The sequence below is a fragment of the Lolium perenne genome, chromosome 1, assembly GCF_019359855.2.
Source record: "Lolium perenne isolate Kyuss_39 chromosome 1, Kyuss_2.0, whole genome shotgun sequence".
Lineage (NCBI taxonomy): Eukaryota > Viridiplantae > Streptophyta > Magnoliopsida > Poales > Poaceae > Lolium > Lolium perenne.
The window spans coordinates 182,746,869-182,771,705 of NC_067244.2; the positions used below are offsets into that span (position 1 = coordinate 182,746,869).

Genomic DNA, 24,837 nt, shown 5'->3' on the forward strand with positions numbered 1-24,837 from the left:
GGCCACAACAGTCGAGAAAAAACCAGACAGATCAAGACGTCGACCAACATGACCGGCGGAAAGGCCAGCGGACTTGTCACCAACATGACCAAGATGGAAATTTTCCCGGTGCGCTGCGCTGCGCTGACGTCGACCTTCAGGAAATTCTCAATGACTTCCCCGCGAAGCTTGCCTGCTTCCCTGGCAAATATTTAGGGCTCCCTCTGCATTTCCGCCGTCTTCGGAAGGTGGACCTACAACCCCTAATCGACAAGATCGCCGGAAAGCTCCCGGGTTGGATCGGCAAGAACCTTGCTAGACCTGGAAGAGTCATCCTTGCGAAGACGGTGCTCATGGCCACTGGCATTTACCATGCCAATGCCATTCCTCTGCCAAAATGGGCTCGTGATAGGATCAACAAGATTGCCACCGGTGAAGAGGGCGAATGTAACATCCCAACCTTGTTATGTCTAAATAAATGGGTGTTTATCAGCATTGCATGCATATAGTTTGCATTTGTGTAAAATTTGCAACAAAGTTGGATTGTTTTCAATTATGCAAACCCTTCTCTTTTCTTTCTCATTCAAATCTCTCAAGATTTTCAAAACTAAGCAACATGGTTTTGTTGTTTATCAATAAGGCCATGTGTGTTTCTTGTTCTCTGAAAAGTTTGAGTTTTCAAACTCTATTCAAAATTAGTTTTGAATTTGGTTTAGAATAGGAAAAAATAACAAAACCAGAAAAAAAGGGGAGAAACCCTCTTCTCTCTCCCCTGGGCCGCAGCCCATCTCTTCTTCCCTCTCTCCTCCCTCTTGGCCGCAGCCCAGCTCGGCCCAAGTGGCCCAGCCGCACCCCCACCACCAGCCCAGCAATCTTTGCAGGGGGTTTTCTGCAAAACCCCCTTCGTCCCCGCGCCTCCAAGCAGCTCGGTGGCTGCTCGCCGGCCACCCGATGCACCCGGCGGCCCCGATGCTCCCCGCCGCCCCCCGGCGGCTATAAAGGCTCGCCGCCGCCGCCCTGAACCCTAGCCCTGCATTTCCCCTCTCCCCCGCGCTCTCCCGCGTCCGCGAAACCTAACCCTAACCCTTGCAAAGACGGCCGGCCTCCGCTCAAATTCGTCGCCGGCGAGCTTCCCCGGCCGTCGCCGACCCCTCCACGACGCTCGCGGTGAGCTCCTCTCTCTCCCCATAGCCTCGCCTCGCTCTCTGGCCCTCCCTAGCGCCGCCCCCACATGCACCTGTCCGCGGCCGCCGCTACACCTCGCCGGAGGCGGCGCTCCGGCGACCAAACGCGGGCGGCGCCGCCACCAAACGCCTCAGCGCGTCGCCCCGAGTATTTTGCCCCCAACCGTGCGTCCTCTCGTCCACGGGAGCCTCCGATTGGAGCTCCTCCCGAGCTCAATTGCGAGCTCATGGCCGCTGACGTCAGCATGACGTCAGCATGACACCATAAGTGTTTTTCCTTTATTTTTCTGTAAATCATTTCTGTATTTATTTAAATAGGAATTAAATTGACAGGTGGACCCCATCTGTCAGAATTTTAATAATTTCATAAATATTTGGAAAAGAATAAATTATGACATGTGGGTCCAACTTTTATTATTTTTATTTAATTTTCAGAAATTGTTTTAAAATGAATTAAACTTTGGAAATTCATAAGTAATTCATTTTAAATCAGAAAAATATGAAATTATATATCAAAATGATCAGAAAAACATTTCCTAATTGTTTATCCATGTTTCATACATCTTTGAACCAATTAAATATGAGCCTTAGTAGAAACCCTAATTTGACCCCTCTCATATGTCGGGGTTCGAAGCCGAACCCCTTTAATTTCCATCGATGCACCTAGGGTTACCCAAACCCGTTTAATATGACATGTCATCATATTGTATGTGCATTGCATTATACCATGTCTTGATTGTGCTCTTCCTTTCCGGTATTTGGTTCTTCTCGATAGGGACCGAACGCGAGCCTGAGATCAACGCCACCGAAGAGCAGCATCAGAACAACGAGGGACAAGGCAAGCCCTAACCTGGTTCATATATGGTTTCGAAATGCTTTTACTTCTGGTTATTACATATTGCATACGCTTCAAATATGTTTTATCGGCAGTTGTAGATATCCTATGTGTGCACAATCTATCCTTGTAGCCTAAAGTTCCTGATCCACTGCTCCCAGCAAAACTAGGTTGAGCTTGATCGCATCGCTAGAGCCTTATATATGATATGCTTAGCCATGCTTAGCTGTTGAAGTCTGATCCATCCGGTTGATGAATCAGAGCTACGAATGAACCTAGTTTGTCAGGATGACGTGGTAAGATCAGAGATGATGTTAATAAACATGCTAAAGGCTTGGATGGGCCGCCACATGGGTATGTGGTGATTTGACTCGTTCTCGCCGATACTAGGACCTGAGTTCTTGCCTCTGGAACCAAGACTGAGCGTACAACCACACGGGGCCCATGGGAACCCCTTGGCCCGAACTTACCTAGCTTACCCATGAGTCAATTAGTTTGCGAGTTCCATTTGCCATACGCATGGGGGAAAGGTGGAAAAGGTTTTCAAAGTGCATCATACAGGGCGTGGCCGGGGTGAAGGATGCTGGAGGCATTGAACTGGATCCCCTGCACACAATGACCGGGACCGCCTCGAAGAATGGCTACCTACGATGACGGAGCTCCCCAGTTAGTTTGACTCATGGAATAGGTGAAGTAAGGGAAAGGTTTTGGTCGACCACCCTCTGCCGGCACACCAAGGAAGTGTGTTAATCTAGTGGCACTAAGAGTCGGTCGGCGCGTGTGGGTAAAGTTGTACACCCCTGCAGGGTAAATCTTTTCGAAATGCCGTGTCCACGGTTACGGACGACTTGGTGATGGATTCTGTGATCATAGACAACTTGAACCTAATCGTAAAACTTGATGTCAATGGGTGATAAGGATCCCTTCTCAGGGTGTCGAGGGGGTAATCCTAGGTGATAGGTTCAGGTGATGATGAAGATTCGGTGGATTCAACATGATGATCTTAGAGCTAGAGTTGATATCGCTCTCTTATCCCTTTTGAAAATGGTCTGAATAGACGAGCTTCTGCTCCCTCCTGTTTACAAAGGAAAACTGGCTTTCTGCAAAATAAGCTCCACATAAAGCCTCGCATACCCGCTTTGCTAACAGGTTGTACTAAGTCTTGCTGAGTCCCTGTACTCAGCCTTGCATGCTTTGTTTTAGAGGAAATCCTTCCAACTGATGGTGGCTTCTACCTCGACGTCGACGAGTAGTTCGGAGTTCCTCAGGCGGCAGCCTGAGACTTATGGGCTGGGACGTCGCCTTATGTTATGGCCTCTTAGGCCCTTTGCAGTCTTGTTATCTAGATAACATAATTTGCTTTCCGTTGCTTGATGAATTGTGGTCAGTGACCTCTGCGTGTAATAAATTTGGATCTTAACTCTGCTAAGAGTTGTAATATATTTGCTTTCAGTCGTAGAGTCACTGTTGTGTTACCGATTCTCACCCTGTAGGCCCTAGAGATCTAGGTTAGGCTTATGCCAGATGTGATATCTGGGTTTGTCTAGCCCTGACCTCCGGGGGTCCCCACAGGTTTTGGTATCAGAGCAGGACTGCCTATAGGAAACCCTTTCAACTGGTCGATGTTGAGTCTAGTAGTTGTGAAAAATATTTGAAAGCTAAAAGTATTTGCAAAAGCATCTGAATAGGATTCTTTTTACTCCTTATCTGGTGTCATTCTAATGCTGAGTCATCTTACCTTGTTTTGATTGAAAAAGGTTTTACCTCTACCCTGTTATTTCCAAACTTATAGGATCTACGGGTTTGGGTTGTTTTCTCCATAAGTACTCTGTACTTGGTTGCTTAACTCAGTGTTCCTAAAGTTACATCAGTTGATCTGAATCTTGTTCCTTCTATTCAGTGAATGTTATCATTCCGTTGAGTCCTTTCCAAGGAATCTATTTCTCATGGTCTTTGTCTTTCTCTTCAGGATGGCTGGTCGTGGTCGTGGTCGTAACCGACGTGGACAAAACAATGCTGAACCGGAACTGCCGCCACCTCCCACAATGGCGCAGGTTCTTAACAACATTGAAACCAACCGCCTGAGGAATGAACAACTCCTGGAGCGTGTAGCTCAAAACACAGAGCGTCGTCCCGACAACTGTGTCACACTTGGGGACTTCATCCGTGCACTGCCTCCTGTCTTCACCCACCCCAAGGAGCCTCTTGATGCTGATGATTGGCTTCGCACCATCGAGCGCAAGTTCAACGCTCTTCATGTTCCACCAGGTGAACGCGTGAACTTCGCCACCTACCAGTTAGAGGGTGCAGCTGGTTCTTGGTGGGAAGGTTTTCTGGCTCTTCAAGCGCCAGGACATGATGTTACCTGGGAGGAGTTTGTCACAGCTTTCCGTGCAGCCTATATCCCCAAGACTGTCATGGACATCAAAAGGAGGGAGTTCCTGGACTTTTCTCAGGGGAAGCTGGATGTGGAGACATATGGACGTGAGTTCACTCAGCTGTCTCGCTATGCACCCCGTGATGTGGTTGATGATGCTGACAAGCAAGATCTGTTCCGCAAGGGACTTAATCCTGAGCTTCGCTATGAGATGCTGCCTTTCACCTTCCAGTCCTTCCAAGACCTGCATAACCGTGCTCTTCTGATGGAGAACGGAAGGAAGGATATGGAAAAATCCAAGAAGCGTGAAGAAGGTGATTCTCGTGCGTCTTCCTCTCACAACAAGAAGCGCCGAGTCTGGATCCCTTACGGATCTTTGTACCTCGTGCTCCCTATGCACCAAGGTCTTCTGGTAATAACTCTAAGCCACCCTCTGGTGGTTCAAGCTATCGTCCTGCCATGGGTACTGTGCCTAGTGGTGCTTGCTACTCTTGTGGTCAGCCTGGCCACTACTCAAAGGAGTGCCCCCATAAGCCAGCTGGTCGTGGATATTCCCAGCCCAAGAAGGATGACAAATACTCCTCTGGTCGTGCTCGTCTCACCCATGTCTCTGCTGATGAGGCTGAAGAGGATCCAAGCATCCTAATGGGTACGCTCTATATAAACTCAATCCTAGCTACAGTTCTGTTTGATTCTGGAGCATCGCATACATTCATATCTCAAGAGTTTGCACAAAAGCATGATATACCCTTCGAGACAATGCCCTCCCCTCTAGAGATCACAACTCCCGGGTCTCGTTGGCAAACCATTTGGATTACCCGTGAGGTCATAATCAGTATAGGGCATCTGTTGTTCCCTACCTCTCTCATTGCCCTCAAGTCAACTGATATTGATGTCATCTTGGGCATGGATTGGCTACTAAAGCATAAGGCTGTCATTGATTGTTCAGCCAGGTCTATTGTGCTGATCGATCTTTCTGGCAAAAGTATTCTATACTGGGCTCCATCCGTAATACCTCCATCGGCAAGGTTTACCCCTGAAGCCGAGTTGTATGCCGTTGAAGCCCTGCCTAAACCAGAAATCTCCGATGTTTGGGTGGTCCGTGACTTCCCAGATGTCTTTCCTGAAGAGTTACCTGGCATGCCACCTGATCGAAGTGTGGACTTTGTCATTGAGTTGGTTCCCGGAACTGCCCCTGTTTCCCGGAGACCATATCGTATGCCTCCGGAAGAGTTGGTTGAACTGAAGAAGCAGTTAGAGGAGTTAGAAGAGAAGAACTTCATCCAACCCAGTACTTCTTCCTGGGGTTGCCCTGCCCTCTTTATCAAGAAAAGAGATACCAACATTCCGCGGCTGGTTGTTGATTACCGTCCGCTCAACGCAGTGACAATCAAGAACAAATACCCTCTTCCTATAACCAATGACCTTTTTGATCAGTTGTCCGGTGCCACAGTCTTCTCAAAGATGGATTTGAGATCAGGGTACCATCAAATCAAAATCCGCAAGGAGGACATTCCGAAGACAGCGTCCACAACTCGTTATGGTCTTTACGAGTATACTGTCATGTCCTTTGGCCTCACAAATGCTCCAGCCACGTTTATGCGGCTCATGAACTCTGTTTTCATGGAGTATCTTGACAAGTTTGTCGTGGTCTACATCGACGATATTCTGATCTACTCCAAAACCGAAGATGAACATGAGGAACATCTCCGTCTGGTGCTAACCAAACTTCGTGAGCACCGTCTCTACGCCAAATTCTCCAAATGTGAGTTCTGGTTACAAGAGCTCATATTCCTTGGTCATGTTATCTCTGAAAAAGGTGTTGCAGTCATTCCAGATAAAGTTCAAGCCGTTCTTGACTGGAAGACACCTAAGTCAGCTAAGGAGATTCGAAGTTTTCTCGGTCTGGTGGGTTATTACCGCCGATTCATTGAAAATTTCTCCAAGATTGCCAAACCAATGACCGATCTTCTCAAGAAAGATAAGAAGTTCGAATGGTCAGAAAAGGCTGAAGAGAGTTTCCAGGTTTTGAAAACCAAGCTGACTACTGCTCCTGTGCTCGTCCTTCCGGACACAAGCAAAGACTTCGTTGTCTATTGTGATGCTTCTCTCCAAGGACTCGGATGTGTGTTGATGCAAGATGGTCATGTGGTGGCCTATGCCTCTCGACAGTTGAAACCACATGAGCTCAATTATCCTACTCATGATCTCGAGCTTGCAGCTGTGATCCATGCTCTTAAGCAATGGCGACCTTACCTTTATGGTAATCGTTGCGAGTTGTACTCGGATCATCAAAGTCTGAAGTATCTTTTCACCCAGCCAGATCTGAATATCAGACAGAGAAGATGGCTGGAAGTCATCAAAGATTATGACTTGGGTCTCAACTATAAACCCGGCAAAGCCAATGTCGTTGCTGATGCGCTAAGTCGGAAGTCCTATTGCAACAATCTGATGGTTAAACAAGCGCAACCTTCTCTCTATGAGGAACTTGCAAAACTCAACCTTGAGATTGTTCCTAGTGGATTCCTTGCTAATCTAGAGGTGAAGCCCTCTCTTGAAGACCAGATCAGTAAGGCTCAGAAGCAAGATTCTGGCATTACCGAGATCAAGAAGAACATTGCTAGCGGAGTTGCTAAATGTTTCTTCATTGATGATCAAGGTACCGTTTATTTCGGTAAACGTCTAGTCGTGCCGGATAAATCAGATCTCAAAGAGCTAATCCTTAAAGAAGCTCATGAATCACCCCTCTCCATCCACCCTGGTGGTACCAAGATGTATCGGGATCTTCGCCAAAAATTCTGGTGGTCTGGGATGAAGCAAGAAATCGCTAAGTTTGTTGCTGAATGCGACGTTTGTCGTCGCGTAAAAGCTGAACATCAAAGACCTGCTGGCACTCTCCAACCTCTATCAATTCCAGAGTGGAAATGGGATGAAATTGGCATGGATTTCATTACTGGTCTCCCCAAGACCAAAAATGGAAGAGATGCTATATGGGTAGTCATTGACCGTCTATCCAAGGTTGCTCACTTCCTTCCTATCCGAGAAGACATAAAAGCTAGTCAACTAGCAGATCTATACATCTCACGGATAGTCACTCTTCATGGTGTTCCTAAGAAGATCGTCTCTGATCGTGGAAGTCTTTTCACCTCAAAGTTCTGGTCTAGCTTTCAACAAGCTATGGGAACTCGTCTTTCCTTCAGCACAGCCTATCATCCTCAAACCGGTGGTCAAACCGAAAGAGTGAATCAAATTCTTGAAGACATGCTCAGGGCCTGTGTTATATCCTTCGGTAAAGATTGGGAAAAGTGCCTTCCATTTGCCGAGTTCACCTATAACAACAGTTTCCAATCTAGCCTGGGCATGGCACCTTTTGAAGCTTTGTATGGCAGAAGGTGTAGAACTCCTTTGAACTGGTCCGAAACTGGAGAAAGAAAGTTCTTTGGACCAGATATAATCAATGAAGCAGAAGATCAAGTTCGCATCATTCGCGAGCGTCTGAAAACTGCTCAGTCACGTCAAAAGAGCTACTATGATCGCCATCATCAAGAAGTGAAGTATGAAATTGGTGATCAAGCTTATCTTCGAGTCACTCCTCTCAAGGGTGTCCGTCGCTTCGGTATCAAAGGCAAACTAGCACCTCGCTATGTTGGTCCTTTCCGCGTCCTTGCCAAGCGTGGTAATGTTTCCTACAAGTTGGAGTTACCTTCCAATTTTCCTGAAGTTCATGATGTCTTCCATGTGTCCCAACTCAAGCGTTGCTTCAAAGATCCTATTCGTGGTGTTGATCACGAGACTCTTGACCTTCAAGAGGATCTGACTTATCGAGAACATCCTGTTCGTATCCTTGATGAAGCCGAGCGTAAAACTCGACGTCAGAGCATCAAGTTCCTGAAAGTTCAGTGGTCTAATCATTCTGAGCAAGAAGCAACCTGGGAACGAGAAGATCGTTTACGATCTGAGTACCCTTCCTTCTTTTCTAAAATCTAGGAATCTCGAGGACGAGATTCTTGTAAGGGGGGTAGAGTTGTAACATCCCAACCTTGTTATGTCTAAATAAATGGGTGTTTATCAGCATTGCATGCATATAGTTTGCATTTGTGTAAAATTTGCAACAAAGTTGGATTGTTTTCAATTATGCAAACCCTTCTCTTTTCTTTCTCATTCAAATCTCTCAAGATTTTCAAAACTAAGCAACATGGTTTTGTTGTTTATCAATAAGGCCATGTGTGTTTCTTGTTCTCTGAAAAGTTTGAGTTTTCAAACTCTATTCAAAATTAGTTTTGAATTTGGTTTAGAATAGGAAAAAATAACAAAACCAGAAAAAAAGGGGAGAAACCCTCTTCTCTCTCCCCTGGGCCGCAGCCCATCTCTTCTTCCCTCTCTCCTCCCTCTTGGCCGCAGCCCAGCTCGGCCCAAGTGGCCCAGCCGCACCCCCACCACCAGCCCAGCAATCTTTGCAGGGGGTTTTCTGCAAAACCCCCTTCGTCCCCGCGCCTCCAAGCAGCTCGGTGGCTGCTCGCCGGCCACCCGATGCACCCGGCGGCCCCGATGCTCCCCGCCGCCCCCCGGCGGCTATAAAGGCTCGCCGCCGCCGCCCTGAACCCTAGCCCTGCATTTCCCCTCTCCCCCGCGGTCTCCCGCGTCCGCGAAACCTAACCCTAACCCTTGCAAAGACGGCCGGCCTCCGCTCAAATTCGTCGCCGGCGAGCTTCCCCGGCCGTCGCCGACCCCTCCACGACGCTCGCGGTGAGCTCCTCTCTCTCCCCATAGCCTCGCCTCGCTCTCTGGCCCTCCCTAGCGCCGCCCCCACATGCACCTGTCCGCGGCCGCCGCTACACCTCGCCGGAGGCGGCGCTCCGGCGACCAAACGCGGGCGGCGCCGCCACCAAACGCCTCAGCGCGTCGCCCCGAGTATTTTGCCCCCAACCGTGCGTCCTCTCGTCCACGGGAGCCTCCGATTGGAGCTCCTCCCGAGCTCAATTGCGAGCTCATGGCCGCTGACGTCAGCATGACGTCAGCATGACACCATAAGTGTTTTTCCTTTATTTTTCTGTAAATCATTTCTGTATTTATTTAAATAGGAATTAAATTGACAGGTGGACCCCATCTGTCAGAATTTTAATAATTTCATAAATATTTGGAAAAGAATAAATTATGACATGTGGGTCCAACTTTTATTATTTTTATTTAATTTTCAGAAATTGTTTTAAAATGAATTAAACTTTGGAAATTCATAAGTAATTCATTTTAAATCAGAAAAATATGAAATTATATATCAAAATGATCAGAAAAACATTTCCTAATTGTTTATCCATGTTTCATACATCTTTGAACCAATTAAATATGAGCCTTAGTAGAAACCCTAATTTGACCCCTCTCATATGTCGGGGTTCGAAGCCGAACCCCTTTAATTTCCATCGATGCACCTAGGGTTACCCAAACCCGTTTAATATGACATGTCATCATATTGTATGTGCATTGCATTATACCATGTCTTGATTGTGCTCTTCCTTTCCGGTATTTGGTTCTTCTCGATAGGGACCGAACGCGAGCCTGAGATCAACGCCACCGAAGAGCAGCATCAGAACAACGAGGGACAAGGCAAGCCCTAACCTGGTTCATATATGGTTTCGAAATGATTTTACATCTGGTTATTACATATTGCATATGCTTCAAATATGTTTTATCGACAGTTGTAGATATCCTATGTGTGCACAATCTATCCTTGTAGCCTAAAGTTCCTGATCCACTGCTCCCAGCAAAACTAGGTTGAGCTTGATCGCATCGCTAGAGCCTTATATATGATATGCTTAGCCATGCTTAGCTGTTGAAGTCTGATCCATCCGGTTGATGAATCAGAGCTACGAATGAACCTAGTTTGTCAGGATGACGTGGTAAGATCAGAGATGATGTTAATAAACATGCTAAAGGCTTGGATGGGCCGCCACATGGGTATGTGGTGATTTGACTCGTTCTCGCCGATACTAGGACCTGAGTTCTTGCCTCTGGAACCAAGACTGAGCGTACAACCACACGGGGCCCATGGGAACCCCTTGGCCCGAACTTACCTAGCTTACCCATGAGTCAATTAGTTTGCGAGTTCCATTTGCCATACGCATGGGGGAAAGGTGGAAAAGGTTTTCAAAGTGCATCATACAGGGCGTGGCCGGGGTGAAGGATGCTGGAGGCATTGAACTGGATCCCCTGCACACAATGACCGGGACCGCCTCGAAGAATGGCTACCTACGATGACGGAGCTCCCCAGTTAGTTTGACTCATGGAATAGGTGAAGTAAGGGAAAGGTTTTGGTCGACCACCCTCTGCCGGCACACCAAGGAAGTGTGTTAATCTAGTGGCACTAAGAGTCGGTCGGCGCGTGTGGGTAAAGTTGTACACCCCTGCAGGGTAAATCTTTTCGAAAAGCCGTGTCCACGGTTACGGACGACTTGGTGATGGATTCTGTGATCATAGACAACTTGAACCTAATCGTAAAACTTGATGTCAATGGGTGATAAGGATCCCTTCTCAGGGTGTCGAGGGGGTAATCCTAGGTGATAGGTTCAGGTGATGATGAAGATTCGGTGGATTCAACATGATGATCTTAGAGCTAGAGTTGATATCGCTCTCTTATCCCTTTTGAAAATGGTCTGAATAGACGAGCTTCTGCTCCCTCCTGTTTACAAAGGAAAACTGGCTTTCTGCAAAATAAGCTCCACATAAAGCCTCGCATACCCGCTTTGCTAACAGGTTGTACTAAGTCTTGTTGAGTCCCTGTACTCAGCCTTGCATGCTTTGTTTCAGAGGAAATCCTTCCAACTGATGGTGGCTTCTACCTCGACGTCGACGAGTAGTTCGGAGTTCCTCAGGCGGCAGCCTGAGACTTATGGGCTGGGATGTCGCCTTATGTTATGGCCTCTTAGGCCCTTTGCAGTCTTGTTATCTAGATAACATAATTTGCTTTCCGTTGCTTGTTGAATTGTGGTCAGTGACCTCTGCGTGTAATAAATTTGGATCTTAACTCTGCTAAGAGTTGTAATATATTTGCTTTCAGTCGTAGAGTCACTGTTGTGTTACCGATTCTCACCCTGTAGGCCCTAGAGATCTAGGTTAGGCTTATGCCAGATGTGATATCTGGGTTTGTCTAGCCCTGACCTCCGGGGTGCCGACAGCGAACATGCCGTCCAGGGGAAAGCTCTTGTGAATTGGAAAACGGTCTGCAGGCCAAAGAAGCTGGGGGGGTCTCGGGATTCCGGACATTGAGAGATCTGGACATGCCCTGCGTTTATGCTGGCCTTGGCTCCAGTGGACTGATCCGGACCGCGCTTGGTCTGGTTCAAAGCTTCCATGCGACGACACTGACATGTCCCTTTTCAGAGCCGCCACTAAAGTTACCAATGGAAACGGGGAGACGGTCAAATTCTGGCATGGCAACTGGTATGCTTGGGGCCCTCTATCTCAGTGGGCGCCCGACCTCTACAAAATTGCCTCGAGGAAGAATCGTACGGTCGCCAAAGAGCTTTGTGAAAACAACTGGATCCGCTCTGTCGCGTCCCTTAACTCGCTTCAACAGCTGGCGCAATATATCGACGTCTGGGAGGCCGTCCACTCCATCAACCTTGCCCCCGAGTTGCCGGACACCATCGACTGGACGCTTAATGCCAATTCAACCTACAGCGCTAGCTCCGCCTATGAGGCACAATTCCTTGGCTCCAAGGCGCGCTTCGATGCCATGAAGATTTGATCGGCACATGCGGAGCCCAAATGCAAGTTGTTTGGTTGGCTAGCCCTTCATGGAAAGCTCCTTACCGCCGATATGCTTGCCATCCGAGGATGGCCTCACGACCCTCGATGCCCCTTGTGCCTTAGCGAGCCTGAGACAACTGACCACCTTTGCAGAAACTGCCCATTCACGGCGACTGTCTGGAACCTTATCAAATCTTGGGATGGCGACTCCTCCGATGACCGACGCCTTGACTTCCAATCCATATCTAACTGGTGGAACGACATGATAAAGGAAAAGCCACAGAAAGAAAAAGAAATGCATCAGCGATCGGTTCTTATATGTGCTCTGGAACGCATGGAAGGAACGAAACCGACGCATTTTCACTGGACAACGTCTTACCTACCTTGAGGTCGCAAGCATCGCAAACGAGGATATCCTCTAAAGGGATCGTGCTATAAATGGCTTCGGCCCGGTCATCCCGGCCGAACCGGATTAGTTTTCTTTTTGGTAGCTCGTCCTTCATGGTGGGTTCTCGGAATTTTACCACCTTAATAAAAAATGTCCTCTCTTGTACAGTTTGGACCGTTTTGTTCCCTCTTGCTTAATGAAAAGGCAGTGCTCCTGCCGGTTGCTCCAAAAATAAAAACAGACAGATCCAAGCCGTGGATATTTTGTTTGGACGGTCGCAGATCACCAAAACCTAGTTCTCTGTCAAAACTCTCCCGCGCCACCACACCACCCCGAAACCCTCCCGCGCCTCGCCAGCCATGGAGGCCGCCGTGGCGGCATTGGAGGCAGCCGCGAAGAGGACCGCTCGAGCGGCGTCTGCTGCGAAAGAGGCTGCGGTGGCGGCCTCGGCTGCTGCGACGGAGGCTGCAGGGGTGGCCACGGCTGCGAAGGAGGCTGTTGCGGCGGCCTTGGCTACTGCAGAGCAGGCGGCGGTGGCATCGTCGAGAGCGAAAGAGTTCGCGATGGCGGCGGAGGCTGCCGCGAAAGAGTCGGCAGCTGATGCAGCGGCGACCGCGGAGGAGCTGGCGGCGGCGATGCGCTATTCTAAGAAGCGTAGATTCCATCACGGAGGGAGTGGCGGCGGCAACCCCGATGACAGGAGAAACCTCGATTTCATCAGCGCCCTCCCTGACGAGGTCCTCGGCAGCATCATCTCCCTCCTCCCCACCGAGGAAGGCGCCCGCACGCAGGCTATCTCTCGCCGTTGGCTTCCCCTTTGGCGTTCTGCACCACTTAATCTCTTGGTTAGGTTTAGACAGGGTATCAAGAACACCAAGCTCATCGCCTTGGTCTCGAAGATCCTCTCTGAGCACCGTGGCCATGCCCGCCGATTATTGCTCTTCTTGTTCAACCCCGCTGACATCCCTGCGCGTGGCGGGGAGAGCAAGATCGATGGTTGGCTTCGGTCTCAAGTGCTCGACGGCCTACAGGAGCTTGATTTCATCTACAGGAACATGGACATGCCACTGTCAGTGTTCCGCTTTGCTCCCACGCTCCGTTTCGCTAGATTCAGCTGTTGCAATTTCCCTGAATCAGTTTCAGCTCTGCGTCTGAAATTCCCATGCCTCAAGCAGCTCACCCTGCACATGGTCACCACTACGGATGGCCTCCACAGCATGCTCACTGGCTGCACTGCCTTGGAAAGCCTTGAGCTAAGCCAAATTTGTGGCAAAGGTGGCCTTTGCATTAGCTCCCAAACTCTTAGGAGCATAGCCTTCTCCGCTGACAATAAAAACAAAGGTGATATTTTTCACCTAGTCATCAAAGAAGCCCCTGCTCTTGAAAGATTGCTACCACTCTCTTTTTACGAGGGTGAAGCGACCATCCAGGTAATTTGGGCACCTAAACTGGAGATATTTGGTTTGGTATCTGAAGGCATGCCCAAAGTCCAGTTTGGAACAACAATTTTTGAGGTAGCAGCAGCCTTCATTCTTCCCTCATTGGCATTCCTATACACAGGCTATTATTCTTGTTTATACCTTTTTTTCCTGCAGAAAATGATTGCTGTCAGCTTAACTACCAAAATTCACACCATGAAGGTTTTGGTTCTTGTCTCTATTGGCCCTAATCTGGATGAAGTTCTTGACTTCCTCAAGTGCTTCCCCTTCTTGGTGAGGCTGTATGTCATTGTAAGTATACATATTTGGTTGCTTTATATGTCAAAATCAGCATTTGATGTACTTATGATCTAGCCAATTATGATGCTGCTAACCTCTGGTAGCATCTGCCTTTATATTGTTTCTTCTCTCCATCTCCAGTCGCACCCAACAAAGGACATTGCCAGGAACCACGAGTCACACCCAACAAAGGACATTGTGAGGAAGTATGGCCCATTGGATTCAATTCAGTGCCTTGAGCTCAGTCTAAAGAAAGTGGTGTTAATGAATTACGATGGTAGCAAGAGGCCATCTGTTGACTTTGCAAGGTTCTTTATTTTGAATACTAAAATGCTAAAAGAAATGGAAATCCAAGTTCTTAACAACGGAAACGACGAATGGATGACCAATCAACACAAGCAGCTATGTGTGGAAAATAGAGCTTCTCTAGATGCTCGAATTGAACTGAAAATTGAAGATAAGAAAACCTTCATGCGCGTGGATACCCATGATTTGTCAATGGCTGATCCATTTTCCTTCATGTCCACCCGTCAATACTACAAGTACTAAGATTGTGTAGTTCTTTCGGAAGCACATTTTTTTGTACGTCTGTCTTCGTATGTAACCTAATGTTGTCCACCCTTCAATTGTTCTATGATATGTTTTGTGCCCGGCTCAGTATTAAGTCAGAACTGAGGTGGTGGTGTAACTAGTGAGTAAGCTCAGGCTTCAAATCCAAACCTGGCAAGTTTAAGCTGCTAAGTTTAGTTCGTATTGGTTGCTCCGTTCATGTTTGTTGCTGTACTGTAAGCTGGTAATATCAGCAGCTACTCTATCTCTGTTTTGAACAGCTGCTTTAATGAAAAAGGATGACCTTAGAGTGCCTTTGGTCTGAAGCATAAGTCTGAAGCTTATTCCTGTGCAATTCATAACAAGTTTGTCTGCCAGGTATTGAGATTTCAGATTCTATTTTGAACTGCAAACGTCAGGAGCATTGGCGACAAGTTTATTTTGAACTGCAAATCATGACAAGCTTATGTTTCTGTTGAAAAATCATGGAACATTTGAGAGCTGGTGCAATACCAATTTACCCCTTCCACTGCTGATCGTGAAGGAGTGCAACTCCTAGCTTGCCGTAGCTCGGGTTTCTCGCCCGAGCCTCTCTAGAGATGGACGACCGCGGACGTGCCATTTTGTTCGGAGACCTTGTCACTTTGTCAGTAGTGGTGATATGAAAACGACTTGCGGATGAACTCTGCAGCTTGCGGGAAAGAAACATAAGAAGAACAAAAAGAAAATAATCCTCTCTCTTTCACTTGCATTTGCTCCTTTTTCTTTTCCTTTGAAGAAATAGCAAGAGCTGACGACTCATTTCATTTGGGAAAACAAACACACACATCATAGAAAGGCACATCAAAAAGTCGTACCTGGACTTGTTAATCCCCTGTTCGTTTTGCTGTCCTGGGGTTAGATTACTGATAGGAAGGCAGCTGACGCAACGTTCTTATTATGCTGACATATATGCACGTTCTATACTTCTTACATTCGTATCTGTCCCCGCATGAATCTTGCTGATCGTACAGATAGCAGTTGACCTACATTCCCAAAACCTTTAAAAAACTACGTCGATTTTGGCATTTTGAAGCCCCCCGTTAGGATGAAGCATGAGTTACAGGCAGTCTGTAAGAGGGCAAAGCGAAAATATTTTACACTGTAATTCCCACATCCAAACAAATTTACACAAGGAAACAAACATCTCACAATTCGAGAGTCAATCAATCAAAAGGGTAAAAAATGACGAAACGGAGTTTACACGACGGCACGCGGTTTTCAGTTTTCACAGCCGTCAAATCGATCATTTCGGTTCCAGTGGCTCTGCCGGTGTCGACGTCATCATGGCCGCGCCGCCGTCTCCCCCTCGGGCCCACGACATGAACGCCGGCCACCTCCGTCGGCCGCGTCTGCAATCGACGCCGTCGCCACCGGCGTCGCGGAAGCTGCCCCCGACGCACTGTGCTCCTCCGCGCATGCTCTCGACGGCGGGACTACTCGCGCAGCACCTGCTGAGGACCTGCTCCCTCACGTGCTCCGGCAGCCGCAGCGTGAACCTCTCGTGGTCATCGCACTCGCACTGCTCCTCCTCCGCCAACGCCCCGGAGACCAGCGAGTGGCCCGTCGAGTGCGACCTCCGCAGCCTCGCCGCCCGCCGCTCGCCGCGCAGCTTTTCCAGCTCCACGGCCTCCTCCTTCCTGCCATCGTCGTCCTCGACGCTGTCCTCCTCGTGCGCCGGCATCGCGATCGCCACGGCGGCGTGCGGCGGCGGCGGCGGCTTCTCGAGGTTGGCGCGGCAGAGCGGGCACGTGGTCCGCGCCTCGAGCCAGGGGTCGATGCACTCCGGGTGGAACGCGTGGGAGCAGTGCGGCAGCAGACGGAGGTCGTCGGCCTCCTCGAACGCCGTCAGGCACACGGCGCACTCCAGCGCGCCGCCGCCGATCTTGTGCGCCCTGATCTCCGCGTACGGCACGATCGGGAACGTCGCCAGCACCGCCGGGTCCAGCCCGCGCCTGGACGCCGCGGCTCTGCCAGCATGCGGTGCGCCGTCTCCTGCGTGGCGGGAGCGGAACTGGGTGATGTACAGGCAGAGGAATACCAGGAAGAAGACGACACCGATGGACACCACGATGGCCATGGACATGGCCTGTCCCAGAGGCGGCGGCTTCGGCTGCGGCCCCGGTGACTGCTGCGCCATGCCTGCGGCGACGCAGAGTAGGCAGAGAACGACGACGAGGTTCGGGCTCACGCCCATCGCCACACCAGCCGGATTGGCGAACGGTAAATTGCGTACCTGGACCCTGCTGTGTGGTTTGATTCAGCAATTGAAATTATGGTACCCCTCTTCAAACACTTTTTGGCCGTTTACAAGTCTTGGCGGCGCCAGGTCGTTGGTGCAAGCTCCTGCCACGTTTGGCCCTCAGAGAGATAGTGTGCACAGTACATATATGCCTTCTTACAATTCATGTTCACTCGCAAGCCAAGGCAACTGAGTCGTGGCAAGGCAAGCGAGTGTGCAGTCAGTCCATTTGGGTTCGAATCCCCATCCGCGGTAATTTCGTAGGAGGAATGAATAAACCGGGTTAGTGTATCTCCAGCCGCATCCCAAAGCGACCGCAAAGGTATTTGGGCGTGCCGGACATTTTTTCGTTCCGAGCCGCGCGTCTCAGAGGCTCTTTCCGTCCGACGCGGTCCAATGCGGTGTCCGGTGCCCCGAGCCCGTCCCAGGTCCACATGAGACGCTCTGGGCACGCTGAACACAACGAAAAGCGAGGCGAGGATTGGCAGGCCCGACGCGTCAGCGACACGGACGTCTAAAACCCCGTCACCTACCTCTGGTCAAGCGACGTTAATGGCGCCCAACTTTCCCAGGTGACGCAGTGACGAGGAAGCCGCGAAGGTCGCGTTGTTGGCGGAGTATGAGCGACAGCAACGCCTCATTGCCAGCAGCGACGATCCCGAGGACTGCCTAGGCTTCCGCCCAACGTGCATGGCGTCGTTGAACGACAATGGTACCTGAAGGGGCGACCTCGACGCAAAGATCGCCATGTCCATCTGCGACGCTGGGGTGCCACTCGTCGACCTCACCAACGACGGCGAAGCTGGGCCAAGCGGCGTGGTGAAGGACGAGCCCGTCGACAAGCCTGACGAGAACGTCGTCACCGCCGACATGTACAACTTCCTGCAATACTACGACCCCTCTGACCGCCGCAAGTACTACTAGATTAGGGTTTAGGTTTAAATTTCATCGAATTTCGTCTGAATCTATGTAATATATAGCATATTTCAATGAATTCAACTGTTTTTTGCTTAAATTTTAAAAATCTCAAATTCTATTTGGGGGACGCGGCTGGGGGCGGTACGAACAAAACACGTCCGGTAAATCCGGCACTGTTTGGGGTCGCTTTGGGCGACGCAGCTGTAGATACTCTTAGGTGGTTGTTTTGATAAGGTGTGTTTAGGTAACAAGTTTTTGTAACACTTATTTTAGAAAAAAAAAAACAGTTCTAAGTTGTTTTGATATAACTGGGTTGCGGACTACTTTGTTTGGATTAAGACTGACCTACACACCCACGGCTCACCACTTTTCTTCTTTGGACGTTGACCGCTGAAAGGGCAATATGTCGCCTAGAGTGAGGGGGTGACTGCGCCGTTTTAAAAACTATTATGGATTTAGCTTGTAAGCATGCAGAACTAAACTAACGTTTATTTTTACAAACATAAACTTAAATATGCTAGGCTCAACTAAGTGCAACAACAACAATTCAAGCTAAGCAAGATAGACACAAGATATATGTAACACAAATGATAGCAAGATATAAGTACATCAATCACGATGACTATCACAAGGAAAATAAACTCGGGTCACATCATGGTGAGGTACGTCATGTTGGAGAGATGCGGGCTACCACGAAGGTCTCTCGAACGCCATGAAGGCTCACCTTTTTCTCCAAGCCAATACCACGAAGGAAAAAATATCTTTCCCTTATGGCCTCCACTGCAGAGATGGCAAGCTCCACAACCACTTCACAAGCTCCACGAAGGAGAATCTTGGGCCTCTTCACAATGTTCCTTGAATAGTTCACCGAAGCATCAACTGCCAAGCCAACTAGGAGGTCACCCCTCCAAGAGTAACAAGCTCACGGTCTCTCACTCGAACGAATCGTAATGGAGAGCTCAACACTTATGCAAGGATGCAAAAGCAAGAACACGAAAGGTGGTCAAATCCTTCACACTCCAATTCCACCAAAGCAACAAATGCTATGGAGGAACTAGAGAGGAAAAACAAAGGAGGAAATCAACAAATGACTCCAAGATCTAGATCCCAAGATTTCCCCTCACTTAGAGGAGGAATTGATTGGTGGAGATTGTAGATATAGATCTCCTCTTTCAAATCCCTCAAGAAGATGCAAGAATCATGGGAGGGATAGAGAGGAAGGAAGCTTTTTAGGTTCAACAATGGAGTAGGAGAGAGAAAGCAAATAGTGTGGTTGACCTTACCTCCTCAAGGAGGAAGGACTATTTATAGTCCAAGGGGGGAAACTAGCCGTTTGGGGAATGCCTACGACCCGTACCAGCGATAAAACCGGCACCGCCGGTTCACACGCCGGAATGGTCTGGCGAGCAAACCAGCTGACCTAAACCACCGCCAGAAATCTCCAGCACATGGGGGTGGACTGGTTCTGAAACTGGCACGCCGGTTCCCTCGCCGGAATGAGACCGGCTCACCAAAACAAATCCAGTTTTGCCGGAACAGCATACCGGGACGTGTTCCGGCGAAACCGGAACCATTTTGGCTCGCCGAGATATTCCGGTTTCAACGCCGAAATCGCCAGAACCCCCCAAACGCAGTTTTCTCGAAAGAACTTAAGTTTGACAAAGTTCCAGAACTCCGATTGAGATGAAACCAATTTTGTTGGAAAGATAACGACGAATAGAACCCCAACAAAAAATATATTTTTTAGATGATTTAAGAGACGGAGCCTCCCAACGTCAGGAAACGGTAAAGACGTCCAAACTGGAAAACGCAATAGAAGATGCATGCGGATTCCGTTTTTGATGAACTTGACCTTGTTGAAAAGCCAGCAACAAGCTCAAGAACCTCACACAGAGAAACACCGAGAAGCAACATGAATTGGGATGGAAAGGATGCAAAGGATTCATCTCCCTAAAATGGTGCAATAAAGTTACTCAACCGAAGGTGCGACCATCTATCCTATAACCCGGTCTCTCAACAATCACCTTGAGACCGGTAAAAGGAAAACCTAGCAATGCCATATCTTTGCTTTGCGCATCCCCGCTTGATCTTGATGACAACGCTTCAAACTCCACTCAAGCCGGAATGCGTCACTTGATCATTGTTGCTTCATGAAGACTCACAAATGCTCTCCATACACCATGATGGGATAGCTTCATTGAGGCACATCTTCACATGTCCATTATCACCAAATGGATGGCAAGCTTCAAGTATGATATCTTCCAGATGCTCATCTTGAACTTGCCCTTCTCAACCTTGATGCCATTCATATTTAATGTCATCCTCACATGAGCTATATGAGATCATACTCTTGATGCATGCCCATGGCAAGATACCTTGTATCTCTTCAAATCGATGATCTTGATGTCAATATCAAAGGTATACATATCAATCTTCATGACATCCACAATTGAATGCAACACATTGACTACAAGCAATACCTATTGAATATTCTTTCATATAAACACAAAAAAACATTAGTCCATAGAGGATTGTCATTAATTACCAAAAACACACTTAGAGACAATGTACCCTTACAACCTCCTTGCGCAGGGGCATGGATTATGAGACCATTATTTCTAAGAGCACCGTCAACATCCGCCCCACCATGACGCTGACAGAGGAATCTCCAAAACTAGAAAACACACACAAACGAGAAACCGAGCCTCTCCTCCCCCTCGCGATGCCTCAGAGGGGAAGGGGAGTGACAGACTCACCGGCGAGAAAGAGCAAGAAAGAGACCTGGAACCGCTGCTTCTATGTGGTTGTTTCTGGTGAGAGAGGAAAAGACAGAGTGTTCCCAATCTTCTCCTTGTCTTCGGCAGGAGGAAATGAATCCATAGAAGAAGAAAAATTGCGAAATTTCAACGATATATTAATAATCATCAGTATCAGTACAAAGAGATCCAAACATAATAAAAATAACAAATAAGTCATTGGATCACCTAGAGATGACTAGGTACACTAACCCGAACACCCCGCCTCGAACACTAAACACGAATGAGAAAATCCACATATATTGGTACATTAAACTAACCAACTAGAAGTAAACCACTACAAACAAACAATAAACAAGACCAATAGATGGACACATCACATAATAGTCCCCCGAGCAGTAGGACGGTGAGCTCCGCTCACGATTTTGGCACGCACACACATTTACCGGCGCGACGTGCCGCCGGCGACACTGTGTGGACTGTAGAACAGCTGTCTGTGGTGCAGGTGGTCACGCAGGCGGAGCCAGTCGTGGACGGGGTCCGGCACGGCGGCAACGAGGCACCAGAAGAGCTGGTGGCCGACGTTGGGCACGCAGAGCGGCGGTCCGTGCCCGATCCAGCGCACCGCCGCACGCGCGTAGGCGTCAGGCGTCGGCGCGATGAGGAGCAGAGTGACGCGACTGGTCTCCTTGAGCTTCGACGCCATTTGGGTCGCCACGTAGAACGGAGCCTGGCACTGCACATCGATGCCTTTGCTTCTGTACTCGACGTAGAGGCTCCTGGAGAGCTGGGCAACGTAGCGTTTGGTGGAGGCGTAGATGGTGTAGAGTGGGAAGGAGGGGATGGCCTCCGACGACGCTGACCCCATGTTCACCACGGCGCCCCTCCCCCGCGCCACCATCCCCGGCAGCACCGCCGCCGTCACCTCGGTCACCGCCCACAGGTTCACCCGTATCATGCTCACCCACGCCTCAGCGTCGGCCTCGTGCAGGTACCGCGAGCCCGGCGTCGCCACACCGGCGTTGTTCACCAGCACCCCAACGTCCAGCCCGGCCACCGCCTCCCGGAGCCGCGCCATCGCCTCGTCACCTGTCGACCATATGCATTGAAGCGCTCGATCAAAAACCTGTGAATCTTCTACGTGCTTCCTTATCATGCGCCGTGCAGAACTACGTACAAGTTACCTTGAGGTGTGGAGACAAGCGAGAGGTCGAACACGACGGTCCTGGTCTGCACGCCGTGCAGGGAGCCGATGGTCTCGGAGATTTCCCGGAGATTGGCGGCGTTGAGGTCGACGAGGACGAGGTTGAGGCCACGCCGGGCGAGCTCAAGGGCCATGGAGCGGCCGATGCCGGACGTCGGGCCAGTGACAACGGCCCACGCACCGTAGCGGCGGCGAAGGTCCTTGGGACGGCGTAGGCAGAGCGCGAGGCGGGCGAGGAGGCGGAACAGAAATGGCAACATGTAGAAGGCGCCGAGGATAGCCGCCGAGACGAACCACGCCGGTGGCTCTTCCCTTTGGGACGATACCATCCTCCCCCTTTACAAAATCTGGTGTTGCTCGAGGCCGGCCTGCCCGACTGAGAGTTTATGGTGTGCATTTACCACGGCTCCCATCAATGTGCCTTCTGCCAACTGCATGTGGCCACTTCCACGGCTCTACGTCCTGCACGCTGTGCATAGAGCAGTGTCACTAGGTACGAGACGACCAGAAAAAACCGAAAAATGTTTGCATGGTATCTTCGTGGGATCATTCTCACTAAAGATAATCTTGCCAAACACAACTGACATGAAAGTAAAAAGTGTGTTTTCTGTCATCAATACGAGACTATTAAACACTTGTTCTTCCCGTGTAAGTTTGCTAGGTCTATATGGTCAGCTGTCCAAATAGAGTCTACCTTATACCCACCGCATAGTGTTGCCAATATATTTGTTAATTGGCTAATAGTGTGGCTGTTAGGTTTAAACGTCTTATTAGGATGGGAGCGATTGCCATTATTTGGTTGCTCTGGCTATGTAGAAATGACAAGATTTTCAATAATATCTCTTCCTCTCTTATGCAGGTCATATATCGGTGCACAGCTACGCTTCGCTCATGGGTGCCTCTTCAGCGGATGGAGCATCGAGACCTCTTTATAGAGGTGTCTTCACGGTTGGAGGATACGGCGAGGGATATTTTTTCCCAACATCGGTGGTAGCGTGATCTTCGCCTGGATCCACCTAGCTAGTTCTTATTATCGAGAACTTCGGATTTTTGTCGTCGGATGGTTTCTTGTTTTGTAACAGATATTTGTACGGCGGTATGCATCCTAGTTATGCAGAGGCCGGGTCTATTGCTTAAAGTAATAAAGTGCCCATTTTCAAAAAAGGAAAAACCGAAAAATTATTTTTACAGGCGCCGGTACTTAACGGAGTGACGTCAACAATGACGTCAGCCATGTGCTGAACAAATTTGAAACGTAATTGACACATAACTGAAACGCTAATATTTTTGGGAAACAAACCGTAGTGACATCAGCAATGATGCCATCAGTTTCACTTTTTGTCAGACTGTTTCACAATATTTTTCATGTATCACTTTAGTTTCAAAAAAGTTTCACTTGTGTTTCAATTATTAGTTTTATATTAGACAAATGTCAAAAGCCTCACCAATCTCAAAGCAGAGAGTGGATGGTAGATGTGATACCTACACCTACCGGCTCCTTTAAAATCGCCGCTCTCCAGAAAAAACCTGTTGGATAGGGGAGGAGACGGGACGGGAAAAATCTCTCCAACACAGACCCCACATGCGTCCACTATTGAAAAATGACGAAAATCTAATCCTTCGGGCAAACTTATGTCAAAATAGCCCGACTCGAAACTATTTTAAAATATACTTCTACCTCCGTCCATACAGAAATATCACAAGTTTGACTAAATTCAGAAATATACTACTACCCGGTGTATTTTGTATCATCATAATAGCAACATATATGATCGGTTTAGAATAATATTTGTATTAATATATCATTGTTTACGCATTATTAGATGGTTTACCGAACTTTTCCGCAAAATTTTCTTCATTGGTATTTAATTTTCGGGAGGTAGAAAACCTACTTTTTCGTATTTTGTTGTTTTCAATAAATTTTAAAATCCAAACAATTTGGGAAAAGTATCACGAAAGTTTTTCGTCACAAGAATGACTGTAGGCGAAAGAAGTATGCGAAGGGAGCTACAAGGGGCAAAAGAGTCCGGGTAGCATGCGCCCACCTGTAGGCCGCGTCACCTATGCCCGTTTGCACCTCGAGTGTCGCCTCGTCTCTCCCTTTTCTACAAACGCCTCCATTTCGGAAGAGAAACCTACGCTTTATTTTTCTATGATTTACAAAGACGATGGCGGAGACAAAAGCCATCTCCTACTCCAGCAGAGGGCAGATCCTGCTGCTCCAAGGCCTCCGGTCGAGGGATGAATTGAAGCAATAACCACTCTGAAGGAGATATGCCCAATAGGCATTAATAAAAGTGGTTATTATATATATCTTTATGTTTATGATAAATGTTTATATACCATGCTATAATTGTATTAATCGAAACATTTGTACATGTGTGATATGTAAACAACAAAGAGTCCCTAGTATGCCTCTTAACTAGCTTGTTGATTAATGGATGATTAGTTTCATAATCATGAACATTGGATGTTATTAATAACAAGGTTATATCATTGTATGAATGATGTAATGGACACACCCAATTAAGCGTAGCATAAGATCACGTCATTAAGTTATTTGCTATAAGCTTTCGATACATAGTTACCTAGTCCTTATGACCATGAGATCATGTAAATCACTTATACCGGAAAGGTACTTTGATTACACCAAACACCACTGCGTAAATGGGTGGTTATAAAGGTGGGATTAAGTATCCGGAAAGTATGAGTTGAGGCATATGGATCAACAGTGGGATTTGTCCATCCCGATGACGGATAGATATACTCTGGGCCCTCTCGGTGGAATGTCGTCTAATGTCTTGCAAGCATATGAATAAGTTCATAAGAGACCACATACCACGGTACGAGTAAAGAGTACTTGTCAGGAGACGAGGTTGAACAAGGTATGAAGTGATACCGATGA

At 48.4% G+C, this 24,837-nt stretch overlaps 4 protein-coding genes across 4 annotated transcripts in view; 2 read left to right on the forward strand and 2 right to left on the reverse strand.

Moving 5' to 3' along the window:
• Positions 1–24,837, forward strand: part of LOC127315094 (preprotein translocase subunit SCY2, chloroplastic) — a 211,977-nt gene that overhangs the window by 17,943 nt on the left and 169,197 nt on the right. The gene's annotated exons all lie outside the window — the stretch shown is intronic.
• On the forward strand, positions 12,833–15,081 carry LOC127315102 (F-box/LRR-repeat protein At2g42730-like). Its single transcript, XM_051345631.2, has 3 exons — positions 12,833–14,020; positions 14,102–14,236; positions 14,366–15,081. The coding sequence occupies exons 1-3, from the start codon at positions 12,866–12,868 to the stop codon at positions 14,771–14,773; spliced, it is 1,698 nt and encodes a 565-aa protein (XP_051201591.1). The 5' UTR covers positions 12,833–12,865; the 3' UTR covers positions 14,774–15,081.
• LOC127315110 (E3 ubiquitin-protein ligase ATL31-like) lies at positions 15,887–17,091 on the reverse strand. Its single transcript, XM_051345638.2, has one exon. The coding sequence runs from the start codon at positions 17,007–17,009 to the stop codon at positions 16,059–16,061; it is 951 nt and encodes a 316-aa protein (XP_051201598.1). The 5' UTR covers positions 17,010–17,091; the 3' UTR covers positions 15,887–16,058.
• LOC127315121 (very-long-chain 3-oxoacyl-CoA reductase 1) lies at positions 20,866–22,305 on the reverse strand. Its single transcript, XM_051345644.2, has 2 exons — positions 21,913–22,305; positions 20,866–21,817 (listed from the first exon to the last, which is right to left on the reverse strand). The coding sequence occupies exons 1-2, from the start codon at positions 22,259–22,261 to the stop codon at positions 21,171–21,173; spliced, it is 996 nt and encodes a 331-aa protein (XP_051201604.1). The 5' UTR covers positions 22,262–22,305; the 3' UTR covers positions 20,866–21,170.